General features: G+C 41.3%; 1 protein-coding gene across 5 annotated transcripts in view; it reads left to right on the forward strand.

Annotated features, from left to right (window-relative positions):
• The window catches only part of DGKA (diacylglycerol kinase alpha), a 245,608-nt gene that overhangs the window by 223,942 nt on the left and 5,433 nt on the right, over positions 1-16,233 (forward strand). For all 5 annotated transcript variants that reach the window (XM_068267592.1, XM_068267591.1, XM_068267594.1 and 2 more), the window contains 10 exons: positions 3,492-3,578; positions 3,757-3,830; positions 7,925-7,999; positions 8,083-8,168; positions 9,054-9,143; positions 10,719-10,879; positions 11,934-11,998; positions 12,158-12,248; positions 14,052-14,244; positions 14,982-15,102. In XM_068267592.1, coding sequence (XP_068123693.1) covers positions 3,492-3,578; positions 3,757-3,830; positions 7,925-7,999; positions 8,083-8,168; positions 9,054-9,143; positions 10,719-10,879; positions 11,934-11,998; positions 12,158-12,248; positions 14,052-14,244; positions 14,982-15,102 — 1,043 coding nt within the window. The remainder of the gene's footprint in view (positions 1-3,491; positions 3,579-3,756; positions 3,831-7,924; positions 8,000-8,082; positions 8,169-9,053; positions 9,144-10,718; positions 10,880-11,933; positions 11,999-12,157; positions 12,249-14,051; positions 14,245-14,981; positions 15,103-16,233) is intronic.

Consider the following 16,233-nt stretch of genomic DNA (forward strand, 5'->3'; position numbering starts at 1 on the left):
TTTGTAATAGTCTCTGTGCTATAAACTCCCATTTTTTTTTTACTATTTTTTTATATTAAGATTTGGATTAATTTGTAGTTTTCAGATGACATATTTGTCTCAGATGACATTCACACTAGGAGCCCTGTAAAGCGCTGGCATTGTCACCCGTGCTGACAGATGCTCCTGGCAGACATCTCCTGGCAAGGACTGGCACTTCTAGCGTGCAATTCCTGGCACTGACAGGCACTTTTAGCAGGCGCTGATGAACACTGCATAATGTTTTCGCTAGCATTTTTCCTGGCACTGACAGACATTTTAGCAGCATTCCCATAGACTCTCTATGGAGATCCAGATAGCTATCAAGCCCTCCAAAATGCCAGCCAGAGCGTTGCTGTAATGTGAATATTACATTGGCCTAGCATTCTGCCAGAATTCCAGGAAGCTGCAAAACACTAGGAGTCACTGGTGGTGTGAATGAGCCCTTCAGCTTATAGAGGATCCATGGAACCCCACAAGGGCCCTTCCTAACTAGACAGACAGCTGGTTGCATGTACTCATACAGTGCCCCATTTTTTAATTGCATCCAATTAAACACAAACCACTTAACCCTTCTGGTATTTTAGCACCAAATATGCAAAAGCTTCAGACTCGGTTCCCACTTGCGGACAGTGTAATGTCCACTCCGATGGTCCGGCTGTAGCCCGGGGCAGATGTGTTACCCCCATAGGATGTATGGGGGAATGCATCTGCCTGCTGCCCGGGATTATCGCGGACTGCACACAGAATTGCGCTCTGCTTACTGCAATGGATCCCATGGATTGTTTGTAGAGTGACAAATGTGAGCGGCACCTATATATAAAATAGGAACAGTACACTGTCCATTTAGCAATGAAGAGAACAGACAAAACATTTATTTTCTTTGCTGAAGTGGGAACAGAGCCTTAAGGTGACCATACACTGGTCGATTTGCCATCAGATCGACCAACAGATAGATCCCTCTCTGATCGAATCTGATCAGAGGGGGATCGTATTGCTGCCTTTACTGAAAACAGATTGTGAATCGATTACAGCATGAAATCGATTCACCATCTGTGAAACTGCCACTTTCGGCATCTGTGAAGCAGTGATTTTGAAGCAGCGATTTCGGATGGAAATCGATCGTTCGGGCCAGTGTTTGCGCAATGATTTCACAGCAGATTCGATCACAGTGATCGAATCTACTGTATATCGGCGGGAAAATCGTTAAATGTATGGGCCCCTTTCGACCTAGCATAAATAATATTACTGTAAAATGTATTGACAATTGGACTGTAGGATTTGATAAACATGAGTGCCTCATTGACTTGAACAGCGCTGACTATCTATGACAATGACATCCATTGACCTGTGAAGGGGGTTCAGGCATGGCCAATCTCTCCACACTTTAATCTCCATGTCTCTTTCCAGTACACTGACCTGCTTTATATCCCAATATCCCCCCGACTCTCCTAACTGCACAGTTACTAGATACAGTGGTTTGCAAAAGTTCAGCCCCCTTGAAGTTTTCTACATTTTGTCATATTACTGCCACAAACATGAATCAATTTTATTGGAATTCCATGTGAAAGACCAATACAAAGTGATGTACACGTGAGAAGTGGAACGAAAATCATACATGATTCCAAACATTTTTTTACAAATAAATAACTGCAAAGTGGGGTGTGCGTAATTATTCAGCCCCCTTTGGTCTGAGTGCAGTCAGTTGCCCATAGACATTGCCTGATGAGTGCTAATGACTAAATAGAGTGCACCTGTGTGTAATCTAATGTCAGTAGAAATACAGCTGCTCTGTGACGGCCTCAGAGGTTTTCTAAGAGAATATTGGGAGCAACAACACCATGAAGTCCAAAGAACACACCAGACAGGTCAGGGATAAAGTTATGGAGAAATTTAAAGCAGGCTTAGGCTACAAAAAGATTTCCAAAGCCTTGAACATCCCACAGAGCACTGTTCAAGCGATCATTCAGAAATGGAAGGAGTATGGCACAACTGTAAACCTACCAAGACAAGGCCGTCCACCTAAACTCACAGGCCGAACAAGGAGAGCACTGATCAGAAATGCAGTCAAGAGGCCCATGGTGAGTCTGGACAAGCTGTAGAAATCTACAGCTCAGGTGGGGGAATCTGTCCATAGGACAACTATTAGTCGTGCACTGCACTAAGTTGGCCTTTATGGAAGAGTGGCAAGAAGAAAGCCATTGTTAACAGAAAAGCATAAGAAGTCCCGTTTGTAGTTTGCCGCAAGCCATGTGGGGAAAACAGCAAACATGTGGACAAAGGTGCTTTGGTCAGATGAGACCAAAATGGAACTTTTGGGCCAAAATGCAAAATGCTACAGTATGTGTGGCGGAAAACTAACACTGCATATCACTCTGAACACACCATCCCCACTGTCAAATATGGTGACCCCACTGTCAAATATGGTGGTGGCAGCATCATGCTCTGAGGGTGCTTCTCTTCAGCAGTGACAGGGAACCTGAACAGAGTTGATGGGAAGATGGATGGAGCCAAATACAGGGCAATCTTGGAAGAAAACCTCTTGGAGTCTGCAAAAGATTTGATACTGGGGCGAAGGTTCACCTTCCAGCAGGACAACAACCCTAAACATAAAGCCAGGGCAACAATGGAATGGTTTAAAACAAAACATATCCATGTGTTACAATGGCCCTGTCAAAGTCCAGATCTAAATCCAATTGAGAATCTGTGGCAATATCTGAAAACTGCTGTTCACAAACGCCATCCATCTAATCTGACTGAGCTGGAGCTGTTTTGCAAAGAAGAATGGGCAAGGATTTCTTCAGTCTCTAGATGTGCAAAGCTGGTAGAGACATACCCTAAAAGTCTAGCAGCTGTAATTGCAGCAAAAGGTGGTTCTACAAAGTATTGACTCAGGGGGTCTGAATAATTACGCACAACCCACTTTGCAGTTATTTTTTTTTTTGTAAATGTTTGGAATCGTATGATTTTTGTTCCACCTCTCATGTGTACACCACTTTGTATTGGTCTTTCACGTGGAATTCCAATAAAATGGATTCATGTTTGTGGCAGTAATGTGACGAAATGTGGAAAACTTCAAGGGGGCCGAATACTTTTGCAAACCACTGTATATTGATGAAGGAAGAGAAAGTTTTATCATGCAAACACAATACACCAGTGCCATAAAATATGTTGTTTTACTTTACCAAGTATACTGTATACTTTAATCATAAGAAGTATAATATCACATTATATCCTGGTTATGTGTTGTCATATTCTGGATCTGAAGTAGCATCAATAGATGCCCAGTGCGGCCAGACTACAGATGGAGATGGCCACCAAAGCCTATCACATTCTAGTTGCCAGTCTTGCTGTTAGCTAACATGTGACTAGTAGCTTTGCTCATCACCACTGCATTTTCTCTAGTGATATTTTGCGGGCGGCAATTATTATGTTCATATGTCATTTCTCAGTATAATCTTCTTGTTTTTCAGGAACGACAGAACAGTCAGAAGAACCTGATAGCTTCTTCAGAAGACACCTCACAGACATTCAGTACCGCAGAGGGTCAAGTGTTGCGGGTGAGGAACAGATCTATATAATCTTACATAACCGTATTACTTCCTAATGTAGGGCGTAGAATGCTGATCCAGGATCAAAGTTGCCATGAGGCGGGAGTTACTTTTTATGTGGTATATTTCTGATTCTGTTGATTCCTGTTAGGCCAACACAGACTGTTACATATTCTGTTTTTTGCAGATAGTTCCAATGCTTGACACGCACCCACTACTTGTCTTTGTCAACCCAAAAAGTGGAGGAAAGCAGGGAGAAAGGTAAGCCATTATAAGCAATGAGATATGAATGCTTCCTGTGACTTTGCACCAGGGCTGTGGAGTCGGAGTCGTGGAGTCGGGCAATTTTGGGTGCCTGGAGTCGGAGTCAGGAAAAAATGCTCCGACTCCTAATGAATTTGTAACTGTAATTAAAATAGAAAATATGATAATGTTCTATTTCTCAGATAATAGTCATTAACCACTTCTCTACCACAGTTTTTTTCCCCTTCAAATGCTCTTCCCATTCATTCAGTAATAACTTTATCACTAATTATCACCCTGAGATGATCTATACATTATTTTTTGCAGAAAAAACTAGGCTTTCTTTGGGCAGTACTTTATGCTAAGAATTATATTATTTTATATGCATTTGACAGGGAAGAAGAAGAAAAAAATGAAAAAATCACCATTTCTCAGCTTTCAACCATTGTAGCTTAAAAATAAAATGTGCTATTGTAGATAAAACAGACACCTTTTATTTGCCAATTTGTCCCAGTAATTACAATGTTTAAATTGTGTCCCTAGTACAAAGTATGGCGATAATATTTTATTTTGGGTTAGGGGTGAAGGAGTTTCAAAAATAATGAAAATATATTTAATTTTTCTATGGTAAGTGAATAATGGTGTATTTGGAAGTAGTTTTACTTCTTGGCCACAAGATGGTGCTATACGTACTCAGTTTTCTAAAAATAGAAAACAGAACCAAATATTTAGATGTATTTATAGGTGTTTGTAAACAAGGACGTAGAAAAGCGTGGCAGAAGTTGCTAAGTGGTTAAAAATAATGTATATATACAGTATCTATACAGTAATAGCTGTGCTTAGTCCACAAAAATGAAATAAACCAATCAAAATCAGTTACTTGTGCTGCTTCAATAAAGCAGTCCCCGTATTTTTAAGGTCAGATATACATATCTGATTGTGACTGTATATATGATGTGTACACAGAAATCTCTTATATATACTAAATAACATCTATGCTGTAAGAATAAAGCCTGATGTGTAGCTGTGTCACTAATAGAGATGGTCAACGAAATGGAAATAATTCTGCATTGATGCTGATTTATGCAAATGTATGCACTCCCTTTGCTGATGAAATCAAATAATTTGATATGTTGTTAAAATTTGGTTTGGTGACTACAAATTAAAGGGTAACTGAGATGGATGAAAAGTAAAGTTTTATACATGCCTGGGGCTTCCTCCAGCCCCCTTCAGGCTAATCAGTCCCTCGCTGTCCTCCACCACCCAGATCTTCTGCTATGAGTCCTGGTAATTCAGCCAGTCAGCGCTGTCCGGCCGCATGCCGCTCCCACAGCCAGGAACATTCTGCCCTGCGCAATAGTGCTGCACAGGTGTAGTATGCTCCTGGCGGCGGAGTGTGTGCATGCGCACTACGCCCGACTGGCTCAAGTACCTGGACTCATAGCAGAAGATCCAGGTGGTGGAGGAGGACAACGAAGGACTGATTATCCTGAAGGCGGCTGGAGGAAGCCCCAGGTATGTATAAAACTTTAATTTCATCTGTCTCAGGTTTACTTTGTTACACAGTAGTACTATACTCTACATATGCACTCCCCACAGAGCTGCAGGGAATCCACTGAGAATGCTGTGCACATTGAACACAGAGGTGTTGTCTGTTTACAATCTCCTCATTCCCCTGCAGGGTACCTGCACATCATTCTTACATGTACCCACACTTACATTGCCTAGGGCCTGATAGATGTTCTTTGTTCCGGTTTGTACCTTTTACAAGTACTCTTACCAAGGACTAGTTTTAGTCTAAAGGGAATAAATATAGTAGTCTACATATCCTTCTCACTTCAGTTGTCTTGTAAAATTCCTAAGCGTTGGCAGTTAAGAGACGAATTTCATGTTACATACTTTTAATCAACAAAATTGTAATATGCAAATTAGAGGAGTCGGAGTCGGTGGAATCCTAAACTGAGGAGTCAGAGTCGGAGTCGGTGGATTTTTGGACCGACTCCACAGCCCTGCTTTGCACACTGTATCTATCAACCTATAACCTAAAGTACAGAGCCAGCTGTTTTTTTTTTTTTTTAGGTTTGTACACACCTGCAACTTAATGCATGACCAGCCACCCAGCATGGTGCACCACATGACTTGTTGTTTGCACGACCATCGACTATTACATCCACACACGCTGACCAACTAAACAACCAACTCATTTAAATACTGCGTGCGCACCATACCCACCATACAGCAAGTCTTACAAATGATACAAATGACTAGTACAGACATGGCCAACCAGACGATAGTTGGTCAGTTTATCCGCCGGGCGTTTGGGTTGGGCAAACTGTCGTCATCAGTTGGCCGTCTTATTGTTTTCTGCCTGTACGTGCCCAACCTATCGTCCAATAGACAAGTTGGAAAGATAATTGGGCAGAGAAATTGCACGTGTGTACGAATGTGTACGAACCTCTAGACAGACTACAGAATAATTAAAACTTTTGTTATGTTTTTACATTTCACTGGTTGCTTCAGAGATATGTCAGGAAGCTAAATCAAAAAGCAAAAGTGACACATGGTTACTTCATAGTCAGCACTGTGGCTATGTGGATAGTTAGGGCCAAAGGTCTGAATTTCAGCCCCAATGCTATTTGCATGGAGTTTGTATGTTCTCCACATCTCATGGATTTCTTGTAAGTGCCCCAGATTCCTCCCGAAGCCCATAAACATACAGATAGATTAACTAGCTTCACCCAAAATGGCCGTAGATATTGGTAGGGACGTTAGTTTGTGTGCTAGGGATGCTTAGGGGAATATTTACAATGTTTTTATTTGCAAATGCATGTAAAGATTGCCTGATGTGATTTTTCATTCCTGTTTAAAGGAATACTATCGATTCACATATTTTTTTCAATTGACACAGGAATTGTTTGGGAAGTGCTGCTAAGTACTGGTGTATACATTTTAGTAGCAACTTCTTTGTTTACTGTTAGCAAAATACATTCAAAGTTTACTGACGCCAAAACTGACAGGCTGACTGAGCCATAAGGAGAGGGGAAATTCCCCTCACACTTGATCAGTTAACTCTATGTGTAGCTCTGTGTGTGACAGAGAGAGACAGGACACAGGAGCTGCAGCTATTGGGAGCTCTGTTTCTGTCTGAAGTGTCTGAAGAGAGCAGAGGAAATGTAACTAATTGTCACAGCTTTTTCATATTGTTTTTGCTTTCAGAGTTTGATATGTTTGATATTTGCTTTCTGTAGTCTTATATGCAACTCTGGCTGTGCACTGAAGCAGACTCCCCTTCTGCAATTGATTTGTCCCAATATAGCTAAATCCTACCCTCAATAAATTACAGCTTTTGCCTCTGCTATTCAACATGAAAAGTAGGAAAATGTTTACACAGCTACTTAGACATTATTTGTACATTGTCATTTTAGAACACTTAGGTGTCGATAGTATTCCTTTAATAATGTGCTTAGAGGTATTTCGCAAATCCTCAGCAAACAGCTTTGTCAACTACAAGGTGGCAGAGTGAAGGTTTACAGCCATTATTACCTATCCATGAGCCTCATATTCTTCAAGTAGCCTCTAAAGATGTCCATTTGCAGTACAGTTTTCATATACGATTGACTTTTTGATCCAATTAGAACGCTCAAACTGGTTGAAATTAGAGAGTGATGTTGCTAATCCACAACAAACGATTCCCTGACCCCTGCCAGTGGCTGGACGGGCCAGCAGATTGTATCCATCTGAAATAAGCCCATTGGTTAAAATGTTTCATCTGATTTGTGACAGTGATCAATGATCTCTGATCGTTTCCTTTCAATCACTATTATCGCATCACAAACTTGATCGTCTAAGAAAATGTTTCCAGTAATGGGCACCTTTAGTGATTTGAATTGACAGTGTATTTTTTTTTTTTTAGAGTACTGCAGAAAAGTCCACACTATAGAAGTACTTAGTACTAATGAGTGGAACCAGCCAGTCAGAGACTTAAAAAGAGATCACATGATCAGATTAATCACATGGTTTCTTCATGAATATTATGTAGGAGAAATTGATCCTCTCTATTTATGAGTACATGTTTTTGTATACTGTTATTTACTACTCATTTTATTCTGCAGAGTTCTTCGCAAATTCCAGTATTTGTTGAATCCTCGGCAAGTCTATAACCTCATTAATGGTGGCCCAGCAGCAGGGTAAGTGCTCTTCACTAATGCTATACAGCCAGTATGGGTCTCTTTCCTGTGTGAAGCATTTTCCTTTCCTTGTTTACTACCAGACTCAACTTTTTCCGTGATGTTCCAAACTATCGAATTTTGGTGTGTGGTGGGGATGGCACAGTTGGCTGGATATTGGATGCCATTGGTGAGAACATAGATACACAGTTAATGATTTATTCATTTGGCATGTCACAAGCAGGCATGATGTAGGAATTTATTGTTTTATAGATGGAATACATGCTGGTGTTTGATGACAAGACAGACAATTATTAGTAGATACATGCTGATGGGCAAAGCAGGATTCTCGCTGTGACATATTTATGATCGCATTCGGACAATTATTGCTATGCTCATTGGCAATTTGTATCTAAGGCCCACCTACAGGTATAAATGCATTCTAGATTTAGATGGTGTATAAATTGGTTAGAGCCTATTTTGTGTTTTTATTCTGCTCAATTTTCTGCCATCTAGCGCCCTCCTTCAGTACCTCCCATGTCTCCCACATCAGTTCCACACCTCATCACCATCCCCCTTCATGTCACATGATGCTGATGTCAGCTACCAGGCAGAGCAGGCACATGGATTAGGCTGCTGGCCACTCTGCAAGGTAGAGGAAACCAACCTTGGAGACACTGTGGCACAGTCCCCTCCCCCCAGCTGTTTACAGGACCAGGCACCTGGGACATGTACCTTATGTACTTTTGTGATTATAGACGATCACTTTCACTCACGTAATTTCTTCTGGTGGAGATATCATGGAGAAGCAAGTGATCAGTTTGAGCATGTTACTCAGGTGCGTGTTTGTAACTGGCTGATCATGATCACATGATCATGTGACACATGATAAGGACAAACTAATCATGGATTTTCAAAACAATCACACAATCAAAATGATTACCTACATGATTTTTCCTTAAGGTCTTATTCTGAAAACTATTGGTGTTATTTAGCAAATGTTGTTTATTTATATACGTTGCGCCATGTTGTTTTACACCCATGACATTATTTGACTGTCCATCCTCTTTCCTAGACAAAGCCAATCTTCCACAAAGGCCTCCGGTAGCTGTCTTACCCCTGGGCACGGGGAATGACCTGGCACGATGTCTCAGATGGGGAGGAGGTAAGATTTATTTACTGTAGGAAGGACAGACAGACATCCAGTGCTTGGGCAGCCTTCCTGTCAAAGCGATTGAATCAGCCAGAAATCGATTAGAAACATTGATATGTGAATGACCAGCTTAACACTAATCTAGAGACTGTCTGAACTGACCCTTGTGATCCAGTGTTTATGAGGTTTTTATCAAACAAGATGAGTTCCGACAACATGCAATATTAATGGATCATAGAGCTGAAGAGCATGATATATCACAGAGTTTTACATTGTGAAATCCTTATGGAATGATTAGGGGTCCATTAGGGATCCAATGAACAACAGATTTTAAGAACTCTGATCAAATAGTAATAAAAGATAGGTAGCTGTTGGAAATGCTGAAAGTATATGTACTGCTTCCCTTCATTTTTCTACCACTGCTTTTCCCTATTTGGGCACAAGACAGACAGAGTATGTCTGGATAAAATAGAGCATATTTAGGATAAAATAGAACATATCTGGGATAAAACAGAATTCTATAACAATTTCATCAGAGTACAGGAATTCTGTTTGGGAGTATTGTCTTACTTGTATCCCATTCCTACTGACATATTTTGTTTCTCTTACCTGAAAGCCTTTATAACTGCCTCAGCAGATGAGAAATGCAGAAAGCTTTTTACACAGAAGGTAACACTCAGAGGGGGAACTAGCATCCCCCGGACCTGATAAGACAGGTATATGCACAATGCACTAGAGAACCCACACATGGCAATCATTGGGCATGCAAGAGACAAAATAAAAGAGAACATTGGCATAAAAAAGTACAACAAAGAGAGAAGCATAACATTGTATACAGAAACAAGAGTACTCAGGTGCAGTTCCATAACTCAATTTTCAGTCATCTTCATATGCCTTAAAAGCTGTGTAATGTATAGTTTAAGCTGCATTGTCCAGCCATGAAATCCAAGGAGTCCAAGTATTTAAGAAGCTTTTCGTGTAATCTGAAATTTTAGCAGAAATTTGCTCAGCTGGCATTATTTCAGATAGGAAAGTAAATGCACCTTCTACTAGAAGACAAGGGGTATTCTAGTTGTGAGCGAGACCTCTCTTAGCAGTTAAAACTACATGCTGAAAAAAACCCGTGGACAGGAAATTTGATCTTGAAGGGCTTATTACCCAACAACAGTAAATAGGGGTCATAGAGAATCTGACATGAAAGGACAGAAGATGCATTATTCTAGATGGAGCACTGGTATTTCCAGGCCTTGGGCCATGTCCACATCTTTCCTGTGTCAAAATTTTTATTGAAGTTTTGCTTTTGATCAATAACAACAGGTTGCAGTATCACTGCATAATACCGCAGTGGAAAAACATGAACTTGGTGCGTGTGTGCTGAATCACACACCAGCTATGTAACACACCTTCCCCATGAAGAACTAGCCACGATGGTCAAGTGACTGCTTTCTTGAGGCACTCCACGTGCAGTTTTGCATAATAAGATATGAGATTAGCAATGGGTATGAAAATATGCAGTGGAAACAGGGTTGTTGTGATATGATGAATGAATTGTTTGACCATGAGATACATTAAATGAATTCTTTGCAGGGTATGACGGAGAAAATCTAAGTAAAGTTTTAAAAGACATTGAGCACAGTGCACTTCTTCTAATGGACCGATGGAACGTTGAGGTCATACCAGAGAACCCTGCTGAGAAAGGAGATCCGGTGCCATATGAGATCATCAACAACTACTTTTCCATTGGAGTGGTATGTACTGAGATTTCCAACTTTGATACTTTTCCTGCTTTAAAGAATATCCTACTTGAAATATGTAAATTGATTAAGTGAAGCCTCATGTAGTATCCAGAAGGTGTCCAGACAATGATTGCGGCATTTGTTTTCTCCCATGTTTGCCATAATCTGGTCTGATATAGGTCATGACTCCAGGAAGTAGCCGACCTGTGACCCGGATTTAGTTTGGCCTGTGCATGCCCAGTCTGTGTTTCACAATTGTGCGCATGCACGAAGATGCCAGTAGCGTGGCCAGAGTGGTGTTAGACTGCTAGGACTTACTTACTTACCGTAATCCTGTGTCTCCACTGGAGCAAAGGGCCTTAACAAATGTATGCCACCGGTTTCTGTCCTGGGCGATTTTTTTCTATCTCAGTCCAGTCTCCTAAAGTCCAACCCCTTGTCCACGCCGTGGGAGATGGGCAACGTCATAAAGTAGGGAATTGCCTATGGGGGCAAAGTACAGTGGAAACTTTGTGTGTCCTGTGACTGCTACGGTAGCTTTTAAGGCCCTGGAGGAATCCTGGAAGGGACGGCTAACGGGGCTCTGGTTAAAAGTCCTTGAACAGCAGATGTGGCGGAGAGGGAGTCCCTCGGAATGGCACTGATGATGTAAAAGGCACACTTATCTCTGGGGTCAATGAGAGACACCGCTGCCTTGCGGAGAGGAGTTCCTCAAAGGCTAAGAGATAAATCCCTGACAGAAAATAAGGCATGCCCAGAGGCCAAAAGGAGACAACCCCTCCACTGGGCTAGGGGACTGTGGGCCAATCACCCGCATCCCTGAAAATAAATTATTACAGAAACCCCAACAAAGAAAAGAAACTGGACTGATGAAATGAAGACGATTTTTGGCTTGAAACGGTCACGAGAGAGACTGCTAGGAGATTAAAGGAAATAGCTGCTTAGCTTCCTGTTTTAATATGTCAGCTCTGATATTTTGTTGTCAACCAGTAAAATTGTAAATAAAGCATCATAATGAATTGAGCCTTTGTTTTCAGAGAGAACTGACCGTGTCTCTTTCCTGTAGGACGCTTCCATTGCACACCGCTTCCACAATATGAGGGAGAAATATCCTGAGAAGTTTAACAGCAGGTAAATATGAACTGTGACTGCCGAGGGGTGCGGAAACGTACAGGTTTATCAGCGAAACCTTCTTACCCTGACATGTGGCTGAATCTGGCTATTTCCAAATCATTATTTTATTCAGATATCACTAATCACTAATCATTGTCTCTTATTTTCTTTGAACAGGATGAAGAATAAGCTCTGGTATTTTGAGTTTGCAACATCAGAAACCGTTTTCTCTACCTGTAAAAAACTGAAGGAATATATTACAATAGAGGTTAGTGCTTCCATCTTGTAAAGCTATTTATAAGCCATAGCACGATAATATACTCAGAAATGTGTACAAACTATAGAGAGTGGTAGAGAATAAGAGATCACATGCACTGTGAATGTGTAAAAACAATCACCTGCAGGGCCCTGCATGTTCTGACTTCCCTTCACTAAAGTAATGTACCGTAAGGTACGTATGAATGGATCTATTGTTTCCATGAGTGTAACAATCATCCCTGCGACCCCAGCTGTGGCGGGGGGGGGGGGGGGCAGAGGCTTTGGGTGCCCCTCCTACTCCCTCTCCCAAACCGCAAGTGCAGCGAATTAGCAAAGAAACCTCCCCATTCACTCACAGAAGCATGTGCGATTTTTTTCTGCTTCCAGATGCTGCTTCACTGCAGAATACTCTGTGCTGCCATTCGTCGGCTCCCAATCACATGGGGGTAAGGGGACCAAGGAGGCCCTAAGCTATGACTTTTGCAGGTGGCCCTATTTAGTCTAGTTATACCCTTGATTGTTCCTTATGATGTTGCCTTACAGCAAGTAATCCTCGAATGATAATCAGTAGTATACCGTAGTAATAATTTGCTGCTGATAGTGCTGCTTATTAGTATGCCGTGATGTCACTTAGAGGCAGAAATAATCTGGTTTAAAGTAAAATGAATGGTCACCATTTAAAGGGTAAGTGAATTTACAAACATAGATTTAGCAATCATCTTGACCCCACAAGTGTTTAACAAATTGAATTTTCTTCCTGAGAGCTGCCACTCCCTTAAACCACAAATGCTTTGAACAGACACTCAGTAAAACTCTCAGTGATTGACAGGGGACACAGAGATAGGGTGTTATTCTGTTTTGCCATAATCTCACTGTTCTGCCTCCCTGTCTACTGTCAATCACTGAGAGCCAAACAAAGCACCTGCTTAACCCGCAGCCTCAGGAACCGACCAGACTTTCAGACGCTTGGACCTGTCCTGTGGTTTGATGAAAAGCAGGCAGCCCCAAGATGGTGGAGAGTGCCATTCACGTATTTTCAGTACTTTTGGAGGAAAGGGGGATGGACTTAGCTTGTATGTTCACGTTCACCTAATAACAAGTATTACTTTATTCTCCAGATGTGAATGTTGATGTTGTCTACATTATAGAACCAGCAATCTCTGCAGTTTTGGAAAGCTGGGCATATTCAGTATTATAGTGTGGGAACTGCATGTCAGCTGTGCAGTAATCTAGTCAGTCTGGAGATTGCTACTCTTTGCAGGACTGTTATGTTGGAATTTAGTTGAGTATGATGATGACACTGCATAGTCCCTCCCACAAACCATCTAGTAAAGCAGTCTCATTTAGAAGCATTGCATCATGGGAGGGACACTGTTTTAAAGCAGTGTGAGTAGGTTCATTTTCATTTTTAGATACTAAGGGGGTGATTTATTCACACTGAGGACAAGAAAATTGGAGAAAACTTGGAACAGCTGCCCAGAGCAATCAAAGTGTCCCTTGCTGCAGTGGACAGATTAAAATGTATTTGTTATTTGTGGCAGCTTCTCTACTTTTGCTACAATTTTCTTTGTACCGGTCCTTATAAATTGAGTCCAGCTTAAAGTTATGAAATATCCTACTATGAAATAGATAGTGTACTGGTTAAGACTCCCACCTCTGACCTGAGAGATCAAGGTTCAAATCTTGTCTTTTCCTATTCAGTAAGCCAGCACCTATTCAGTTAGGAGTTCTTGGGCAAAACCATGTAAAATATTTAGCACTTCAGTGTAGCAGCATATTGCTCATGTCCTGTTTATTCTTATGTTTATTGAAGTGCTGCGGCTCTCCCTTGGACCTGAGCTCGGTGTCTCTTGAAGGCATTGCGATCATTAACATTCCCAGCATGCATGGGGGCTCCAACCTGTGGGGAGAAACTAAGAAACCTCTAGGAGAGGCACGAAATGCTTCATGTCAGAACCTTCCAGATGCCATTACAGATCCAGACACCCTGAAGAACTGTGTACAAGGTGAGTGTGAGATGAAGACATGTCCATCACGGATAATACTGTCTGGCCAAATCTCGGCTGACCCTGGTATTAGTTACTGTTCTGTGTTAGTGATAGCATCTTACCTTGTCTGATAGAACATTTTGTGAAGAACTTCACTCAGTTTAGGATTTTAAAACATTGAAAAGTTTGCTACAGTCAACATTTTTCCCCCTTAAAGTGAGATAAAACTCTGACATAAAGTACAGCTTATCTGCTCTGAAAGCTGGCATTGCATTTTATTGCATAGCTGCTGTATTTATACATTACAATCCAGTGATCACTTCTCAGCTCTTTCTGCTTCCCAGCTCAGAACAGCTCAGCTTCTGCAGTTTCCTAATGTTTACTAAATGTATCTGAAAAAGAATGTAAACAAAAGATTATGGTATCACCTCTTCAGATGCAGACAGAAGTTACCCACTGAAGAAAGGAGCTTTCCACTGAAGAACAAAGTGCTGTGTTTAACTGTTTGAATGCTGTTCTGCTACATATTTACATATTTTTTGTGGTAGTAGATTCTATGCTGTAAATAATATTTTAGAGCAAAGAGGAAATTCTGAGTTTCATACCACTTTAATGATGGTTTAAGATTTCATGCCATGTAACACTGCAGATCAGGGCATAACTGATGTGTATATCTAACCATTAGTGGCTGTGGCAGGCATATGCTTGAGTAGAGCACAATTCTGTTTCTGATGTTAATTTTTTTCTATCCCCAGATCTTAGTGATAAGAGGCTAGAAGTGGTGGGACTTGAGGGAGCCATTGAAATGGGGCAGATTTACACTGGACTAAAGAGTGCAGGAAAACGACTGGCAAAATGCTCGGAGATTACTATTCGGTGAGTCGAAGTTATAACATAATTATGACTGAAATAGCCATGGAGGTTGCAGCCTCTGTTCATTCTATTACCTTGACCCCAGTTCCTATATGCACAGCTTCCCAGTGAAACAAGACATGGGAAAGCCTATTCAGATCCACCATTGAGTGTTGTCTTCTCCTAAACCCGTCTTCCTGCTCCTTGTCTCCAGTGCCTGCGAGAACACCTCTGAAATTGCTGACCTTATTGACTTGTGCATGGGGACAATGGGTAAATGGCACCAGTCAGTGGTCGAGTGGAATGATGGACCATTGGAGAAAATGGTCAGACAGAAGTTGGATGAGATTTGAATATGTTACAGTCCAACTTCAGCAATAGTTTTTCATTTAGTTTTAAATAGTTTGAAAAAGGGGTAGAACCTCTTTTACATTTGTACTACTTTCTGTGACCACATCGGGTAGAAGAAGAAAAGGTCCTTCAGTAGTAAGGACAAGTTTACAGTGAAAGTGAAGGTATACATTTTAAACAGTTTTCATCTGAGTAAGTGTTAGGGACACTGTCAGTTGTTTTTCTATTTTTTCCTGTGTTTTGTGACACCCGTCAGTTAGTCGGGAAGTAAAGGAAATTGTGCTACCAGGATCACCAACTGCAATACCAAAAATATAACAGGTGGGTGTTTCAGGTGGGTGGTTCAGACACTACTGCAAAGAGATCCGTGAAACTGCCAGGCAACTGGTATTGTTTAAAAGGAAATAAATAAGGCATCCTCCATATACCTCTCATTTCAGGTGTCCTTTAACTCATCCTCAATATATGGGGGGAGTTGTTTTTAAAGAGAACCAGAGACGAAGCACCCTCATGTATTTTATTACATTTATCAGTGGGAACATGTCAGTAAACACCTACCCTGCTTTTAGTTTTATTCTTCTCAGTCTAATCTATCTGTTATCAACTGTGATAAGAATCCACCGACTATTCAGTCGAGGTTTGACCTGGAATCATTATAGCTGAGTCACTCTTCTGTGAAGTCTTTTCAAGCCCAAGCCTTCCCCCTCCTGGCTCAAATTTCATGCTTTACATACTGAGAGCTGTGATGATATGGGAGGGGCTGATGCTGCAGGAAAAATCTCTGTCTAACAGACAAGTGTGGCT

The sequence above is a fragment of the Hyperolius riggenbachi genome, chromosome 2 (assembly GCF_040937935.1).
Source record: "Hyperolius riggenbachi isolate aHypRig1 chromosome 2, aHypRig1.pri, whole genome shotgun sequence".
NCBI classification, from domain to species: domain Eukaryota; kingdom Metazoa; phylum Chordata; class Amphibia; order Anura; family Hyperoliidae; genus Hyperolius; species Hyperolius riggenbachi.